Here is a 20,395-nt window from a genome sequence, read left to right as displayed (position 1 = left end):
TTGAAAGCCCGGCGTAATGGAAAATATAACAATTTATTATGAAAAATTATATCTAATGTGAGATATAAATGTTCAAAAACATGTATTAATGTTAAACCTTATGATCTAATCAGGCAAGAATTCTATAAGTAAAAGAAAATAAAATAAATTAAGTCCGACGTGGAATAAGCAACAGCGCTGAAAACCTACGTTTCTAACCAAATGACTGAAAAATTAAATTTGTACACTGGGATTGAGACAAAAAATTAATAGTACCTTAAATTTCCAATTCGTTAATCTCTCTCCAACTTGCAACATACTTAGAGGCAACAATTTCATTATGTACAAATAAATAATGAAAAAGACAAAATTAACAACAGAACTATGACTAGTCGTTAAGACCTATGAGAAACATTTACAAACAAACCTACCATTAGCCCTAGCAATAAAGATAAATAACATTCAATAGCGTCGCATAAAAAATAAGAGTTACTTCTTAATATCACCCATTTCATTAATTTTTACCATTCTCAACTGGCTTCTTCCTTCTCCTCCCTCCTTCGAGAAGATACGACACGTCCAACGCTTGCTTCGTTGGCATTTTGCTCAAGAGATTCAACAGAATTTTATTCAAACGAGCTTTTTGCTCCACAGGAGTCTGGACACAAAAAAATTAAAAAAAAAATAAAACACAGACAACAACAAAAAACTTACTCTTATGACAGGCACGGGCACTGGCAGAGGTGGTGGAATGACAGTTTCTCCTCTATCTTCGGTTTCTTGAGGTTTGCGACCTCGCGGTTTCACTAACGCCGGGTCCAAATCGTGCGGAGTGTACGTCCGGGAGACTTTAAGTCGGGTTTCAAAACGTTCGAAAGCGAAACTTTTGGTACAAATCGGGAATTTTGATTTTGAGACTTTGCTAAACAAACGCGCCGATTTATCAACGCGATATTCGCAGATGTAGATGTGCTCTTCGGGGGCGCCAATGGGCCGCCCCTTGCAAAACGTGTTCACGTCCATCACCCAACAATGCGAGATTATCAGCTCGACGGGCACGGCCTCGTACAGCGGCACCCGCATCACTTCGTTGGGGAAAAACCTAAGAGAAAAAAAAGGACTATTTTAATCCTTACCTATGCAAAATGATCCGGGAAATCGATTGGCATCGAGAAAATTGCCAAATTCCCAATAGTTTTACAGTTATGAATTTTTTTAAATTTTACCAATTTTTGCTTTTATTTGCAATTTTCTCGAAAACTATCAGTCGGAGAACAAAGGTCTTTTTTGAAAAAGATAGATAATTAAAAGAGCTTTCCAACGATCATACACTTCATGGGGTTATCTCTAGTAGTTCCGGAGTTATTGCTCGATAAATGTTCCGGATACCCAGAATCGACCAAAATCATGATGAAAATTGGAAAAATCGAACATAACGACTTTTTTTGGACTTTTAACAACTCTAGAGGGTTGTAAAGGCATATATAAGTCCGAAAAACTATGTAAAACGAGTTTTAAAAACATTTATTTTTTTCACCTTTTTGAAGGGAAGTGTATTTATTACTCAGGAAATTTTAGCAAGAAAATTTAAAATTTTAAATCTCGTGAAAAGTTGGTGTAATACAGAAAATGAACCGCTGAATTCAATGGAACAAACCGCATTGTTCTACGACTTTTAGTTTTTGAGTTATGAATTTTTTTATAATAACTCGGCGCATCCACCATTTTTCAAATTAAAATAAAATAAATTACGGCAATACTATTCGAAAAAGTGGAACTATTTTGATCCTTACCCCTGCAAAATGATCCGGGGAATCGATTGGCATCGAGAAAATTGCCAAATTCCCAATAGTTTTTTAGTTATGAATTTTTTAAAAATTTTACTAATTTTTGCATTTATTTGCAATTTTCTCGAAAACTATAAGTCGGAGAACAATGATCTTTTTTGAGAAAGATAGATAATTAAAAGAGCTTTCCAACGATAATACAATCCATGGGGTTATCTCTAGTAGTTCCGGAGTTATTGCTCGATAAATGTTCCGGATACCCAGAATCGACCAAAATTGTGACGAAAATTGGAAAAATCAAACATCTAAAAATCGAACATATGGACTTTTTTTGGACTTTTAACAACTCTAGAGGGTTGTAAAGGCATATATAAGTCCGAAAAACTATGAAAGAACGAGTTTTAAAAACATTTATTTTTTTCACCTTTTTGAAGGGAAGTGTTATTTATTATTTACTCAGGAAATTTTAGCAAGAAAAATCAAAATTTTAAATCTCGTGAAAAATTGGTATAATACAGAAAATGAGCCGCTGAATTCAATGGAACAAACCCCATTGCTCTACGACTTTTAGTTTTTGAGTTATGAATTTTTTGAAAAATAGCTCGGCGCATCCACCATTTTTCAAATTAAAATAAAATAAATTACGGAAATACTATTCGAAAAAGTGGAACTATTTCGACCCTTACTCATGCAAAATGATCCGGGGAATCGATTGGCATTGAGAAAATTGCCAAATTCCCAATAGTTTCTTAGTTATGAATTTTTCTAAATTTTCCTTATTTTTGTTTTTATTTGCAATTTTCTCGAAAACTATTAGTCGGAGAACAATGATCTTTTTTGAAAAAGATAGATAATTAAAAGAGCTTTCCAACGATAATACACTTCATGGGGTTATCTCTAGTAGTTCCGGAGTTATTGCTCGATAAATGTTCCGGATACCCAGAATCGCGACGAAAATTGGAAAAATCAAACATCAAAAAATCGAACATATGAAATTTTTTGGACTTTTAACTCTAGAGGGTAGTAAAGGCATATATAAGTCCGAAAAACTATGATAGAACGAGTTTTAAAAAAATTTAATTTTTTCCCCTTCTTGAAGGTTAGTGTATTACTCAGGAAATTTTAGCAAGAAAATTTGAAATTTTAAATCTCGTGAAAAGTTGGTGTAATACAGAAAATGAACCGCTGAATTCAATGAAACAAACCGCATTGTTCTACGACTTTTAGTTTTTAAGTTATGAATTTTTAAAAAAATAACTCGGCGCATCCACCATTTTTCAAATTAAAATAAAAATAAATTACGGCAATACTATTCGAAAAAGTGGAACTATTTTGACCCTTACCCATGCAAAATGATCCGGGGAATCGATTGGTATCGAGAAAATTGCCAAATTCCCAATAGTTTTTTAGTTATGAATTTATTTAAATTTTACCAATTTTTGCTTTTATTTGCAATTTCCTCGAAAACTATTCGTCGGAAAACAATGATCTTTTTTGAAAAAAATTGATAACGCAAAGAGCTTTCCAACGATAATAAACTTCATAGGGTTATTTCTAATAGTTCCGGAGTTATTGCTCGATAAATGTTCCGGGTACTAGAAATCGACCAAAATCGCGACAAAAATTGAAAAAATCAAACAAGTTTTTATTAATCGACTTACTTTCTGGTCGGTTCATGGTAGGTCTCATGTGGTCGTAAATAATGGTGACCATAAGCAAAGCGTTGCCCAGTCTTGGAATCTTTCCACAAGCGTTCAATCCTAAATATATCCAATTCGGAATATTCAATTTTCCCAATAGTGTCATAAGTGTGTTTCCGATCCGTCCCAGGAATTGGAATATCACGTAAAACATAGACCGTGTCTCCTTGTCTTAGCTGCAATTCGCCTCGCAACAGCGTCATGTAATATCTATGCCCATGTTCTGTGAATTCATCCAGAGGTATCTCGTAGTCAACCTCCCTGGGCACACACTGCTCACAGTGATAACTTTCGGCCGAAACGTCCGCTTTCACACACTCGCTATGCTGCCACACCATGCACCTCTCACACTGTATCATCAAGCCTTCATCGCGTGGCATCCCACAAATACACCGGATAATATCCTCCTCCTCGTCCTTACACTTGTTGCGATTTGAGACGAAATTCGGTGGTTTTTTTCCTAACACGTTTTCGAATTTGGGCAAACTTTGTTGTTTGGCATCGACGTAGACTTTCTTCAATTTAATCGCAGCAACGCCGATTTCCTTCGTCCGCCCGTAAAACTGCAAATAATTGGCAAACATTCGATTCATATCCGAATTGAAGCTTTCAGGCGCCAGGTAATAGCCAGTGGCGATGTTTTGCTCGATGGTGGCGAGATCAATCGGATTAGTAATGCGTTGATAGAACTCAGGTACTTTGCGTTTCGATGGCATTGTCATAAAATGCGTACTCAACGATTCGTTATTCTCGTCTTTGGCCTTCGTCACTGTGTTCCAAATCTCCCGTAACACGGCGGCAAGTTTCACTGTTTTACTCAACTCGGGATTGTCCTCGGCTTGGGCCAATCGCCTGGTCCGAATATTCCGCGGTTTTCCCAACGCGTTCAAATGATTGATAAACGCAGCGCCTTGATTGGTCGGCGTCATGGCTTGTTGGCGCGAAATGAGCGAACTGCTCGACCTATCCCGCACCCGTTTCACCTTCGTTAGGTTCCGTAAGAGGAAACAGTGGTGCTCCAGAATGAAACATTTCTGTTGGTGACTCATCGGCTTGACTTGCGGGGGCGCCACTATCGGCACGCTTGGCTGCGCCAATGGCAGATCTTTAACACTTGTAGTCCGCTTGGCTTGATTTTTTCGCGGTCGTCCCACACGTCCTGGATTTTTCCCGTCTTTGACTTCCGGCAGTTGGCGCACTCTTTGCGACTTGCCTCCGATGACGCCACGGCACATTTCGCTGCCGCATTTGCATTCCTGGCCTTCGGCCGGATTGAAAAGTGAGAAGTTGTAGTCGTATGTTAGTTCTTCGGAACTTTCAATGTCGCGCAAGGCGAATAAAGCCATTCGGAACTGGCCGTTGACTGACCATTTCTGCATCTCGCAGTTTGGTTGACAGGAATGATTGACGAAACGGCCGTCACCGCCCATTCGGTGGCCGTCGATGACCAAACCACCGTCTAGGTGCAAGCAGTAGTGGTGGGTGTCGTTGACGTAAATGGTAGCCATGCGTTCTTTGAATTCCTGGTCGGACACCACCTCGCCCACGTACTCCAGGATGAATTCCCCGGACTTGATGGGGAGTTTCGTGCGCACGCCCCAACCCTTCGCCAGACAAGGGAAAAGTTTGATCAGTTTTAAAGGAAACACAACAGATAACACAAATTTTTATCGATGTAACGATCAGTTATGCAATTATGTGCTTTTTCAAATAAATCTCAAATAAATTCGTTTACGTGTTTTTTTTTCATTTTTCATATTCATTTTTTGTTGTGTTACCTAATGGTTCCCAACAAAAGATTTATTTTTATTTTATTTTCGGAACAGGCGATGTGTTTTTAAATAAAAGTTTTGGTGTGTCGGCTTTTAATTGGTTTTATTCATCCATTACTGATAAAAAAATTGAACAAAGGTAGGTAACGAGTACATGGCTAAAAATATGATAAAAAATTTGAACGCATTAAAGGGAAATTCGAAATTCATAAATCCTGGCGTCCAATTAAAGAAATTTTACGAGATTTTTTTTATTGTCTTTATTATTCCGTGATTATTTATTACAATACTCGATTTAAACTGAACACCAACGATAAGAAAAGAGATTTTCAAAATAGCAAAATGTTGGTTTGAGTATCAGCTAATGGGGCAATGATTCGTAGAGAAAAAAATTATTGAAAGCAACAGCGCTAACAATCGTCGAATTTCAGCTATTTTCCTTAATGTTTTACAGCCGTTGTAAGTAACTTTTTTAAAAGCTATTTACAGTGTACATTCTTCTACTCGGACTGTAAGGAGGAAAGTGTTTTAAAATGCTATCAGTGCCTTATTTAATTCAGAAAAAAATTTTGAATAATGAAAAAAAATTAGTGTTACTTTAACATTATTTTCCTTCAACAATCAATGTTAAGGAGAAAATGAAATACTTTTGGCCCTGTAGTTGACTCTTAAGAATAAAGCGGTTTTTGTTTTAACTTTAAATTGTCAATCGTTAACTCGTAAAACGACTCGAAAAATGTCGTACATTCAAATAAAAAAAAGATGTAACAAGAAAAATGCAATTTTCTCAGTTTTTTTTGCCCAAACTAAAACTGTGTCTATTCATCAAAATCCACATTCATTGGAGAATCTTTTGCAAAAAAATTCAAGTTATTAGCTTTATTCAGACGGAAGATATGACGATGTAAACACAAAATTTTGAGTTTTTCAAAAATTTTACCGAAAAGTCTTTTCCATAATAATAATAAAGGCAAACAGAAAATCAAACTTCGGATTCGAAATCAGCAGAAAATTTTGCATAAGGATCAGTTTAAAAAAAAGTGGCCTCCAACTTGAACGGACAAATAAATTATTAATTATTGCGCGCTGGACCCTTTTGAGATAAAATGTGTGACGGCAGACTTGTGGACACTTATCTTGGAAAGACAGGAATTCTCCCCCTAGAGAAACAAATTTTTCTTCTGACTCTCTAGTTACGTAACTGTGCCGCGACCCTTTACATAAATAATTAAAAACTCATACTTTCCGAGAAAAGAAAAGTTGATGAAAAGTTTTTGCAATTTATTTAATTTAAAGAGACTTAACCCGACTTTCTAAATAAAAATACAGATTTTATTTCAAGTTTTTGCTTACCTTATTTTCGGTCATGAATTTCTCAAGCCCCGGCGCCCACTCATGCCTCTGAATCTTCTGGTTTTGGCACTTGTGGCTGGCGGGACATTCGGCCAACACAAGTCGATTAATACAATCGTCACCACAATTAGCCAACGGCGTACAATTGCAAGTTTGTGGTTCGCACGCTCCCGTCGTCGTCTTAACATTATAAACATTCGTCCGTATTTTCCGATAATTCCAAGACGGTACAACATCCCTGCCTGGCAACTGCGAATGCGTATGTTGCCACCACAAGTCGTACGGTAACTGGAAGGGAAGCTTCCGACACCGTAAATATTTACCGCAGTGATAGGGCGGCGGTAAAAGACCGTACGGATGCTCGGCCGGGTTGTACACCAGGCGGGACTTCGCCGCGTTTTCGCTCCTTTTAATCCTACAAGTCTCGCTAAAATTACACAATTAATAAAGAAAGGAAGAGTTAATTGGCAAACGCACTCGTCCTCTTTGAAATAATCGGAGAAAAGACCAGCAACCAGGTAGCGCTTGCGCCACCTTGGCGCCTTCTTGTTCTTCTTCATTTCGTCGCCGGAGGCGGAAGCTCGTTCCTCGCGTAAGCGGCGCTCGATGATAACATCAATACTACTAGCTGGGGATATGTCCCTAAGCCGCCTTTTGGGATAACCGTTCAAATCGACGATTTTTTCCGCACGTTTCCGCTTCTTTTTATCAAGTCGTGACCTCAACCGTTCAATGCTCGCCTCAAGTGAGACCTCGTCCATGTCCCCGCCACTGTCCCCCTTATCCTCGATGCGTTCATCCTGCGGGAGACTATCACACTCGCTCATCACTTCCCACTTCGATAGGGAATCGTCGGTTTTGGACGCGTCGGCATTTTCCGTCCTTTGAATGAATTTATTGTACTCTTCGCCGTCTTTCGGGACGCGATCACAGCTAATCAAAGGCTTATCTTCCTCGGTATCGACCGAATCTTCCACCGAAACCACCTTCTTCTTCTTCTTCTTGACAGTGGGGAACCCGGTCCGGTTGATGGCGCGCCGCTTCCGCGGCTTCTTCTTCAAATTATTCTCAACGGTGGTTTTAGTTTTAGCGTCCGGACTGACAACCGAGTCGACTTTGACCGCGTCCAAACTGTCCTCCTGACCTGACAACCCTCTCTTCATCTTCAATTCGGAAATGAGGGATTCTAGAGACAGTTTGGGCTTGACTTTAGGCTCGACCGCCGGAACGGCCGCATTTTCCTTCTCCTTGTTGATCACCTCCAGTCGGTGTCGCTTCTTCGGCGTGGTCGCCGTTATGGAATTATTATTCGCACTGACTTTCTCCTCTTTCGGGAGAATCTCCTCGCTTTTCTTGCCATCGGAATACAAGTAATGTCGCTTTTTTAACGGCAATCTCTGCTCGTTTAAATTCGCCACTTTATTAACGGTGGCATTCACACTAATCTTCTTCTTCTTCTGTTCCGTGGTTTTGCGCTTTTTCGACACTTTCTTCGCCGGTTTCACTTCGGGTACGTTCTCTTTCGGCGGTTTCGTACTTCCAATCACGCAAAATTTCGTAAAGTCTGACACTAGTTTATCGATTTCGATCACGACTTTGTCGTTGGTTCCGGTCAATGGTTTGAGGATTTTGATTTTGTATTTTTTGTGTTTCTTGTGTTTGTGTTTGCTGTGCATCACTTTGAGATTTTTCAATGTTGTGAATTTCACTTTGGTATTGTCGATTTTGTTTTTGGTTACAAGTACGGGCCGTGGTTCGGTTTTTGGTTTAATTTTATCGGGCGGTTTTGTTTCTTGGTTTGTGTTGGCTGGTGGTTTGTATTTGGGGGGCCTACCTGGGCCTTTTTTTGTTAACGGAGGCCGGCCTACTTTCCTTCGGGGCGGGTAGAGAACCCGGTCGGTGTTAGCATACAACAAGCGATCGAACCGATTCGAAGTCACTGATAATTTGTTTATTTCTTTCGATTTATTGACAGTTTTTGTTTTGTTGTCTTTTTTATTCTCTTCTTTGTTTTTTAAAGTTAGGGTTGGTTCGGGACTTGAGACGTGGTCGGGACTATTCTGAATCCCGGAATCGGGTGAAACGTTAGGATCACCACAATACTCAATTGTTTTATTTTGAGTTTTGTTATCATTTTGTGTCTTGTGATTTTTTCTCGGCCGTCCTCTTTTCCTTTTAACCGTATCACCTCCTGTGTTGTTATTATTATTATTCGTGGTATTATTGTTATTACTTTGATTTTCGCAAGTGTTAAGGGGTAGGGTTTTAATGCCATCGGTCCCTGTCGGTATTACAGGACACGGTGCATTTAGCATTTGGGTTTGAGCGACGAATTGTTGTAGCAAACTGTTGGCATAAAGAGTTGAGGGATTAGGGGGTGCATGCGATTCGGATTCGCTGGAACTTTCTGTAGTTCTCTGTATGAGGGCATTGACCGCTTGCTGTGGCAGCTCCATGTCAGAGCTGGACATGTCACCGGTTTGTGGTGAATTTTTATCAACCCTGTTACATTCAAAGTCGCCGAAGGCGTCGCATTCCTGCTGGTCGGGTAAAATCGCTGCTAGATCCTCCTGGCGTATTTCCTGCAAACTGCAGGAGGCTAGAATGGCCCTATCGGCGTCCGAATCCTCCGAGTCCGAGCTGGAATAGGTCGAGCCACGGGATAGAGGCAACGATGCCGCCATCTGGAACAAATCCAAACTGTGTAATGTGTGTTCCTAGATGGAAGTTTTCTTTGTGTTGACTAATACCTCGATCGATAGTTTGATATGAATCACCACAACACATTTCGCGTGGAAATGCATGCACGCACGCAGGACACAGCAATTTTTTTACCTAGTGGACGCGGTTACGTTCTATTTTACATTGACGGTCGTTTAACCCTCATTGAGGGTGTCCGTTGATCGAGGGAGAATTTATCACGCGATATCGCGTATTCAAACGCCAGGTGGAAGCCACGACCTGCAAGGTGTTCCGACAAGTTACGAGAAAAGACAACATTGTTTGGAATGTAACGGAAACCAAATTTCTGACACAAAAAATGTTGTCCTAACGCGGAAAATCCCCTCGATTATTTTATTAATTAAACTTAAAGTGGCGCGAGATGTAGACCGTGATAAACTCCCTTCATTAATTCCATAAATAAACAATTAAAAGTTGCATAAGATTACTCGAGTTGATCAACGAATGATGTAATTAGTTAATTGCTAATTACATTATTGAAGCAACGCCGGGACGGACTGGTTACATTCTTAAAATTACAGGACAGGTGTCTCTTTTACATGAACGATCATATTTTGCTTCATGCACCTTCCCGCTAGAAGTCTAGACAAAGCAAATCAAATATTTGATAAAACGAACTCACAATTTTGCAACGCGTGATAATCGCACCAGTCTGGATACACTTGTCAGTCGATTATGGTAAAAAATGCCCGAAAAAAGCGTCATTTTCCCAACAGATGACGAATGTTGGAGATTTCGACGAATTTTATTAAAGAGGGGGCTCTTGAGATGTGCAACACGTTTCAATATCACATGGTGAAATGTAATAACCGCCGAAAAAAGGCGGTTTTGTGGAGCAGAAAGCAATTAATTTCATTGGAAAGATTCGCCCGCATATGGTCGTATTTAGTTTAACGGAAAGGAATTTGAAGTATTTTATTACAGCGATCGGTCACATTCCCGCTTCCTGCTGCTAAATCCAGAAAATGCATGTTGCATTTGGGAAACCGTTTAAGAATCAAAGCATAAAACATCGTGAAAGTCATTTCGAAGCCAAGCCTTTTCGCATATAACGTGTGAACGTCGATTTGATCGTCGAATTGAATGCATTTCTCGCTTTATCCGTTTGCCCATATATGAAAATGTTAGAAGGCAACGTTATGAAAGCGCACCTTTACTTGATATTTCTAAATGTCCAATCTAATTGCGGTATAAACCGCGAAGAATGCGGCGCGCAATTAGACTCAGAATCTGTTTGGTTTTTCAATGACCTTGCAAAAAGATGATGAGGAAAAAAATTCGGTGATTGTCCGGACCGGCCGAAATTTTCATTCGAAAAACCCACCGGACCGGACAAGATGAATATTTTGACATCTCGTTCGCGATGTGGTGACATTGCGTTATTACAGTTGGCCGTTTGCTTCTGCATCCGGTCGCAGCAATTAATTAAGGCGGAGGATAATGAAAGAGCAATGGGCCGGTTAAAAGAATCGCGCAAGCCTTCTGCGAGACAACAATGTTACTGGATGGCCTTGACTTCAACGAGAGCAATGGTGAGCATTTTGTGATGCGTCGCCTCAGGAGCCGGCAAAATACCAAACTCACTAATTAAGACAAAACCCCCAATTTCAAATTGCCCAATCGCACACTTCCCCCTCAAAGGTTATTGGGCGGATTTTGGTCGTCCCTAGCAACAAACGCTGCGATTGGCGAACTTAAAATACCGCCCGATGATTGGGCACCCCAAACTGTTGCTATGGTCACGACTACGTGGTCCTCTGTGATTGGACAATATTATCATTACATAATTTCTTTATCAGAAGTCATTAACTCGTTATAAAATCGGATTCCTGGCCGATTGGTTTTTTGCTCCATAAATTAATTGCACGTCTGGTGATCCCCGCAAGAGCAATTTTATATTCAATATAAACGCACAAGTATGACATCAATCTGGAATATTCCTTTCAGGCTGTTTCTGCATTTTAATAGCCGACAGGTGATTCGCGTTTAAAATGTTAAAATATTCAAAGCATGTTTCTTACGCAGAAAACGGAAAAAATTACGTCTAAATCAATCAGGAGCAAATTTTTGTCGCGTTTTTATTAACAGTTTGTCATTAGCAAAGTATCGATAGAGTGGAGTGATAAAAAGGCGCCTCATGCAACGTCGCGACGCACTAAACATATTTCATTAGAGTTTTTATCGTTGCAAGTTTAATAAAATTTCAGTTTTGTGCACATAAATACGAAATTAGCATAAAACTCGTTGAAATGCAAGGTTCATTGTTAAAATTTTGTAATTCCGTATGAGTAACGATTTAAAATAGTAAGTACAAAACGTTTGCGTGTTTTGCGAGCCTTGATTTAAATACACATCTACAAATTACAGGTTTACTGGCTTCTATAAATTAGCATAATTTCAAGTTAAACAATTGTGATTCCACCACAAAATTAAATTTTCCGCTTGGAGGTGAGATTAATGAACCGAAAAATCCGGAAAAAAATCATACACGCCAATACTTCAAAATCGTGTGGGATGCTGAGGTCGCGGCCTCGAATAATGACATTTTACAAGGTCCCAAATCTCGTGTCTTTTCTTCCAAAACTGGCTGCAAATTACCGGCTCGTTCGAGTTAAACAGAGCACGATAAAGTAGGGAGAGTAACATTGACCTTGAGGCTTTATAAAGATAGGAGGAAAAAATTAATACATTTATATATGTGGCTGCCGACAGACGTCTGGGAACGATTTCAAGAGTGGTAGTGATCATGAAGCGATGTAATTAGTCTCGGAAAACAAAGCACCAGACAGCGGGACTTCCTTCATTATACCCAACTATCTCGAAATGAATCAAGAGGAAACAGGGCACCCCAATTCGACCTGGTTTCATTTCCGCTCACTTTTTGAGGGGTGATCAAGCCTTTTTCAATCTCAAGCCCTTCCAGCATTAACATTTAAACAACGTCAAAACCTTGAGGACCGTATCAAAAGCCCTTATTAGAGAGTGAATGAAACTATTGAACTTTGATAATCAAGCGCCAAAATTGCGTCATTTAATTTTTCCTGACCTGCTGATACTGGAAGCTCTCTTCCATCTCCTTACTCCGATACGACTTAACCAAATGACTGACGTACTCCCAAACACCCTCGGCTATGGCGCCGCTGTCCACCGGTGTGGCGGCGACGTCCACGTGTCTCACCATGCCGGCAAAAATTTCACGCACTCACACTCACGTTATACCTTCTCAGCTACTCGTTCGACGATCAATTAAAAACGAAGAGGTCGCGTGGCCTACCGGCAACACTCACGAAGGTTGTTGTAAACAACGAAGAGACGCGCGCGCCACGATCTCACGAATCACGCTCAAGACAACAATTTTACAAAAACCATCGCCAAGAATAAACAACAACAAAGAGAAGAGGCACATTTCGAATGTCTATCAAATAACCGCAAAATTGCGACGACAATCACAAAGTGACCAATCAAAAACTAATTTGAAGAATTTTATCGTTGGCATGGTGACGAATTTAATTATGACAGTTTCGCGGTTAAGTTTTCAAGAGAAACAATGGCTTTCACCTTTTTTGGAAGTTAAATGTATTACCTCATGTAACAGAACAGAAAAAACAGAAAGAACTGGGAGGCCGCTCTGTTAACATGAAAAATAATAATAATAATAATTACAAAATTTCACAAAAACTCCTATAATCCCCACTGAATAAATTCCCGTAACGTAATGCCAACTTGATTTTCATAGTTTCATTACACGTAATCTCTGATAATTCGAGAAATATTCCATAATTCTATAAATTGGAAAAATAATTTTACGAAATTCGCACTCGAAGAACCAACCAATCACAAGCTTTCTCAAAAAACAACCGGTGAATTGTGACAGTTTTATGAAAAACTGCCTACTTTAATTTTTCTTGAGATGGTAACGTAATGCGTTTTTTGTTTTTTTTTTGAGATGAAGTTGTTTGTTTTGTATCTTTTTTTTATTTATTATACCATGTGGCCATTGAATTTATAACTAGAGAAGACTGTAATAATTTTTTAATTTTCGAAAACGCTGATTATCATAATTAATCAAGCTTATAAGTCAAATAAAATAATTTCGAATACATAAATATACATTTTTTCACTCAGTCTGTACTAATTTATTAATAATAAAGAAAAAAACGCTCCAATTATTTATTTATACAGCAAAAATTGATTTAGATTATGTACAAAATCATCTTGGTCCAATTTTTTGAAAAAATTCCAAAAATGTCACGATATTTTTAACCGTATATTACTTATTACTTATTAGCAATACAATTTATAAACAAGTTTCGACCAAAGAAGCCCCCAAAGGTCAACGTGGCCAGCACTTACCCTACATGACTTCAAAAAATAATTAACAATTTTTTTTTATTATTATTTGTTATAAAAAATATTGCTTTACATATTACACATAAATTTTCCAAATGCTTTGTTGAATAACTACCTTGAAAAAATAGGTACTTTATGATAAATATTTGGTATTAAAAAATAAATAGAATTTTTTTTTGAGTGATGAATTCTAATCAGCGCCATCTCGTGGAGAAAATAATGAACGCATTCAACGAAAAAAATCGTCCAATTTAATTAAACCCCTCAATTTCAGGCTTCAATATTAAAACTTTACGCTGTAAAATTATTCCTACCGCCCTTATAACGTAAATAACTATTTCAGTGTGTGTCACTAGTTAAAATAAGTAGTTTCTACGGAACACTTGTATATTTTTTTATAGTTTTACTTAGTGAATAAACTTTTAATATTTTTCTGTTTTGTTTTTTTATTTTTTTATACCTTTTTGGTCTTCCTTTGCCTGGTCCTAGGCCTGGTGACGGGGCCCTTGGCGGGCGCCGCCTCCTTCTTGGCCTTCTTTTCGTCTTTCTTATCAGGCACTCTAGTTCGCAGTCTCGCGGCACTTCTCCTAACATTATTATCCTTGGCACTTTTCACACTCGTCTTAACTGAACTTTTAGCACCGGAAGCTTCCGAATCGCTTTCGGAATCAGAAGAACACACTGAGTCTGACGAGGAGCTGCAGTCACCACTTTTCGCCGGTTTAGAGTCAGCCGGTTTGGTCATTTTATCAACCGGTGGACTTCCTGATGACTTCCTTACAGTGGCAATTGTGAGCCTTAAACTGTTGGTTTGGGAAGTGGTGACTGAAAATTCCGGCGAGGGGCTCCTTGACGATGATTCAACACTGGACGAGGAACTGTCAGAATCAGAAGAGTCGCTCTGGCTGGAAGATTGGCAAGCTTCACTTGAATTCTGGAATTGGGGGCCGGTTATTGGAGTTTGGGGCCTCAGGGGGCCACTTACACTAGATTCGGGTTCTGAGTCGCTGTCACTGTCGGAATTCTCATTATTTTGCGATGTGTTGGCGGGTTCTACGGTTAGTCCGGTACTGAAAGCGGCCATGTCCACCGTACTGGGCAATTCTGACTCCTCGGGCTCCTCGCATGGTTGGTGGACCACCGAAGACCATAATTCTGTTTGGCTGGTTGCTTCATTTCCTGCCATTTTTTCACCTGAAACCCATTTCCCTCAAACCAGATTCAAACGAATCGATATTGGCGCCAAAACAAAGCGTAAAAAACAAAAGATACGCCATGTTACTTTGATTTGACAATGCACAACAACCGTTGACAAAAACACGTTTCAAACACCAAAAAAACGCCCAATCAATGGACAATTAACGCGTTTTTGCCTGGATTTTTGTACTCTCGCAAAAACGTACATTAATCGTTGCTAAAAAAATCTATTTCCATGTTTATGTTCCACTTTACAAACAAGATGGCATCCAGCTGATTTCAGGTCGCGTATGCGGAGATTTTCATGGTTGGCACTTTTGTCTCGTTTCACTTCTTCAACAGGAGATGATTTAATCACTTATCAACTTGGATTATTTCAGTTTACACATTACACGGTTTTTAAACTCCTGAAAATGTTACATGTACGAAACGTCAGTTGCGCAACAGCGTCTTGGAAACGCCAGCTGCCAACAACACGTACTGAAAGTTCCTGGAAAATCTCGGTTTTCCAGAAAAATCTATCAATTTTTAACCATACAAAGAAGCAAGAACAATTTCTCATTTCACCGGGACAACCTCTGTAGTTTGGAAGAGGCAAAAACAAAGCTCTGTTACTCCAAAATTAATTTTTTAGCGCGGGATCTAGGTTTAAAACCATTGCCAACATTGTGTACCTGGGACCAAAAAAATTGTCGGTATAGTTGGTCGCATACAAGCTAGGGGTTTAATATTTTGCTCATTTTTTTTCTACAATCGATTGATTATTGTCTTATATATACTATACTATATTATATACTATATATATAATATATACTATATTATATACTATATATATACTATACTTCAGTTCACAGTCATAATATTTCCATTATTCATTTTTTCATTCCAATGAATGTTAATTTGTAACGATTTTATTTTCAAATCAATATGAAAAATGATGTAAAAAAACTGTGATGCGTATTTTACGAATACAATGCACAATGAAAACCAATTAACTGGGGAATCACCGTTTTACTCGTTAAATAATGGGAATATTGGAAACATTAGAAAATTAACCACCAGAGAATCGTATATCATTAGCGTAGATTCTGAAATAAAAGCCGAAGATAAATCCTTGGGACCTATTGATTAATTCAGATAATAGGAAAAGGAAATATGGGATATTCAAATCTCGTTGCAATACCTATTATGCAAAACCCGTACCAAATTCTTACGTAAATATGGAATCAACAATTGGTGTTAGCGCAATTTTGCTTATAAAAAGTTTCACAGGTAGACAAATTTAAAAGACTCGACTTTTCAGGAACTTGAACTGAATTTAGTTACAAACTCTTCTTGAAAGGCATTTTCCAAGCTTTGATTTCATCAATTACGTCGCAAATGTGACTCTTGCGTTTTTTTCTTCCTATTCATTAAGAAATTGTATACCGAGTTTAATAGAGCGCAATGACCTGAAAGTTTAGATAACTTTTTCAAGCAATTTGAGCTTTAATATGGAAACATGTTTTCACCAAAGTTATTTTTATGACCATTGTAGCAAGATTAACAATAAAGTTTTTGTGTGAATATTGACTTTAGTGTTATTTACTGCCTGCCGCAGGGTAGATATTCGTCCTGGTTGGGCGAAAACAGCTTTAACACTTCTTAACAAGCAGTTCTGACTTGTTTACATACAAATAAATATTGTTAACCAATATTTGACGAGGGTAGAAATCCGGCATTAATTACAGATTGTTTAACCTTGTGGTTAAACCGCACATATCCCATTTCGCAAATATTACGGTTTTTATCTCGTATTCTTTCCGCAAGTAGTACACCTCTTAATATTTCTGGAATGACTTTCCAGCGAAGCGATGAGTTTGCAGTTTTGCTCTTTCCGAGTTAATATTTGCGCAAAGTTTTTGAATAAATTTCAATCATTAAGCGAATAGTTTCGCCGTTTGCAAAAAGCGTGTTTATTGCTTTCGAATGGGGCGATTACCGACGCAATTAAATTACTTGACATGATTGGAAACTCACATTACACGTATTGCTTTGAAACGCCGACATCAAATGCAAGAAAATGAGACCGAGTTAATTATTGTATAACACCGACAAATCCTTGAAATCAAATCCGGAAACGGCTTGAATTTCCATTTGCGGCTCCAAGTGGCATTGTCTCATCGCCTTTTAATAACATTTTCACTCCACTTGCCCACACAAAGAAAATTCCTAGGTAATTTCATTTAGGAGAAGGACCAGGAAAATTACACCATGATAAAAGTGTCAGCCTCTGGCTAAACTTAGCTTAGCATAATATATTATCTTTTGATCTCGTGAAGTTGGCAAATGTGTAGGTACACTTGGTTGACATTTCGATTTTTTGCGCTTTAAAAATTTAATTCCAAAGTTTCAACATGTACTTTGGGTAATCACCCTGCATAGGAATAATGATGTATTGCCTTTATTTTATTAAACAAGTTCAAACTTACCTACCTGAAAAATTTATCTTAGTTACTGGAAGTTTCGCCAAAGATATTGGCATGCAAATGCCAAATAAAGAGCGTATTTAGAACTTTGATGTTATCACGACATTTCTCCATAATAAATTTTCACTGATCTTTGTGAAACAATAAAATAATCGTAAATATCGAAACGCAAGTCTTTGATAGGCAATTCTCTCTTGTTCTGACTGATAAATGTTTCATTAGGAAAACCTTTCATGTCTCGATGAAATATGCGTTTCAGTGATTTGCTCTGTGTGAATTTTTTGACGGCAAAAATCAGGCATTCTATTTCACTGAAAACTTTACAATCAAAAGCATTTATAAATTGTTCCTCGTAACGAACTTAACAAAGTCGACTAAAAGTGAGCTCCCCGTTGCACTTAACGTAATACAATGTAAACAGTTTTAATTTAATCTGGTAGCTCTCAAGCTCAAAACACGCGTAATTATTTTTTATCGAAAACACGTCAAACGTGTGTGACCCTTGATGTCACACAGCGCTTGTAATATCTGTAAAAGGCTAGAATATTAAATTTTTATTAACTGAACCTGAAACAGAAATCATTTTAATTTATGCCTCCGCCACGCAAACGCCGACCCACAGGTTGTGTTGACGAAAATAATAGTATAATAAGAACATCTCTTGTCCTAAGTATTATCTATGATTCGCTCCACCCTGTATGCACAAATCGTTATCTTTTGACACGTTATCAGAGATCGGATAATATGGCCGGTCTATTCTGAAGCTGTCCAATCAGCTTATCGTGTTAGAATATCGGCATGGGAGATGACACCATTTTTATATTTATTTCCGTCCGAAATGATGTTTCACCACGTCGAGGGTTAAGAGCATAATCACTCCGAGCATAATTATACTTTTACGAATATAGTATTACATCACGTTTTGAATTTGGCTTAAAGTCGGGAGAGGCAAGTGAAGCAACAAAGGATTTTTATGAATTAGGAATGTGTCTGTAAACAGCTTCAAACACTCGGTGGTTGTTTTGATTAAACTAAATTCAGCGCATTTTTATCTTATTATTTATTAACATTGTTTTGAAGTTTGTAGGAAAATATTTCCCTTTCCGCCGTAACAAGTGCGTTGATGAACGTGTAGAACAACAATTTGGCGCATTTAAAGTGCATTTAAAGTGCTTGGTCGTAAACAAACACTTTTAAAAATGGGCTTTTGCGGGTCTTGCATTGCAAGGAATAAAGAAAGCTTTGTTTGTGTAAAGCGAGAGTGTAGGCTTGTTTGTTACGTAGCCAACATGAATTAAACATAAGTCTCGAGATGATCCCCTATAAAGTATTTTCTGTATTGTATCCAACGCAAATTTTTATTACTTCCGCGACTGTGTGTCGATTCGAAGCATTTTTAAATAGTCTATCAATATTCATGAAACGTCTGATTATCAACAGAGTATTCAGGAAGCGTTGCCCATTAAAGGGAATGTAAGTCAAACATTTGGGGCAGTTAATAATTTACTTATCCAAAACGGGTTCGAATTTAAACATGTTAAATATTTTTCCTGGCGACATTATGTATTCTGAGTGTGTGCCACGAATAAATCTAGCCGAATTTGGATGTATTCCACCGGTCACACTTATGTAAATTGGTATTACATTTTTAAAATTTACGAGTGAAATAGGTTAGTCGCGGAATAAAATTGCCGCGGGAACAAAGCGCAACTAAAGACACACTTTAATAAAATATTTTGATTACTGTAGTGCCTACCCTGAATAAATAATCTTATTCAAAATAATTATACAATATTAGACGTGCTGCCTCGAGACTAATCTAAATTTAAATTTATAATGATTAACAACTGTCACAGATACGCACCGCTGTTATTATTTTGGGATTTGGGGATTGTTCCCTCGTAGGTAAATAATCAAAGTTACATAAAACAATCGCCGAATTTAGACTGCTATCCCGGCGCATTCACCATTTTTACCGCCAGCCACAAAGCATTTTGTTATTTTTAAATCGAAAATATATTATGGCACTTCAAAAAATTTTTTTTGATTTTCATAATTTAGCAATCAATTATTTCCCAAGAAAATTACAAATCTGATACGTAAATAATTGAATAATTTTCTAAAACTGTTATCCCGGCGCATCCACCATTTTTACCACCAAATTCAATTAATGAATTTTATTATTTTTTTAACGAGAATATCATATTATGGCATTTGTGACACAATTGTTGAATTTAATGTTGCAAGAGATCGTTTTTTTTGCATTTTGCAAAACAGTTATCCCGGCGCATCCACCATTTTTACCACCAGATTCAAGTAATGCATTTTGTTATTTTTTTATTAAATTTTTGTTTTTTTATTAATATAGCAAAAGACGTTGATTTAGAAATCAATGATTTCCCAAGAAAGTTACAAATATAATATGTAATTAATTGAACGATTTGTTAAAACTTGTATCCCGGCGCATCCACCATTTTTTCACCAGATTCAAGTAATGCATTTTGTTGTATTTTTAAACGAGAATATCATATTATAGCACTTGTAAGACAATTTTTTTTTGTTTAAATAATGCAAAACACATTGATTTTAAAATCAATTATTTCCCATAATGTAACAAATTTGATACATAAAAAATTTAACGATTTATTAAAATTTGTATCCCGGCGCATCCACCATTTTTACCAGATTCAAGTATTGCATTTTATTGTTTTTTTAAACGAGAATATCATATCATAGCACTTGTGAGATGATTTTTTTTGTTTTAAGAATGCAAAACACATTGATTTTAAAATTAATTATTTCCCAAAATGTAACAAATTTGATACATAAAAAATTTAACGATTTCTCAAAACTGTTATCCCAGCGCATCCACCATTTTTACCACCAGATTCAAGTAATGCATTTTGTTATTTTTTTAAAGGAGAACATTATATTATGGCACTTGTGAGACGATTTTTTTTGTTTTAATAATGCAAAACACATTGATTTAGAAATCAATTATTTCCCAAAAAGTTGCAAAACTGATACGTAAATAATTGAACGATTTC

At 37.5% G+C, this 20,395-nt stretch overlaps 1 protein-coding gene across 2 annotated transcripts; it reads right to left on the bottom strand.

Moving 5' to 3' along the window:
• Nucleotides 1-14: 14 nt before the first annotated feature.
• Nucleotides 15-15,360, bottom strand: ash1 (absent, small, or homeotic discs 1). Of its 2 annotated transcripts, XM_008203508.3 has the most exons (8): nucleotides 15,087-15,360; nucleotides 14,669-14,877; nucleotides 14,144-14,617; nucleotides 7,069-9,275; nucleotides 6,592-7,018; nucleotides 3,428-5,070; nucleotides 694-1,081; nucleotides 15-637 (listed from the first exon to the last, which is right to left on the bottom strand). In XM_008203508.3, exons 2-8 carry the CDS (start codon nucleotides 14,867-14,869, stop codon nucleotides 494-496), a joined length of 5,484 nt encoding a protein of 1,827 aa, XP_008201730.1. In that variant the 5' UTR covers nucleotides 14,870-14,877; nucleotides 15,087-15,360; the 3' UTR covers nucleotides 15-493. The 2 variants fall into 2 exon arrangements, with proteins under 2 accessions (XP_008201730.1, XP_008201731.1); XM_008203509.3 differs by lacking the exons at nucleotides 14,144-14,617; nucleotides 14,669-14,877; nucleotides 15,087-15,360 and adding an exon at nucleotides 12,380-12,685.
• Between the last annotated feature and the right edge of the window lie 5,035 nt (nucleotides 15,361-20,395).

Source organism: Tribolium castaneum, chromosome 4 (assembly GCF_031307605.1).
Source record: "Tribolium castaneum strain GA2 chromosome 4, icTriCast1.1, whole genome shotgun sequence".
Classification (NCBI taxonomy): Eukaryota; Metazoa; Arthropoda; class Insecta; order Coleoptera; family Tenebrionidae; genus Tribolium; species Tribolium castaneum.
Note: the sequence above shows the minus strand (reverse complement) of the source record. Positions and strands in the feature narration are given on the sequence as shown.

Bases quoted from the DNA above. Each gene is read 5' to 3' on its own strand.
- ash1 (XM_008203508.3), bottom strand. From the start codon at position 14,869: ATGGCAGGAAATGAAGCAACCAGCCAAACAGAATTATGGTCTTCGGTG. The intron at 9,276-14,143 runs GTATAAAAAAAT...GATTTGTTCCAG, and splicing joins GGCAAAGGAAGACCAAAAAG to ATGGCGGCATCGTTGCCTCT. The intron at 1,082-3,427 runs GTAAGTCGATTA...TTTTTCTCTTAG, and splicing joins TACCATGAACCGACCAGAAA to GTTTTTCCCCAACGAAGTGA.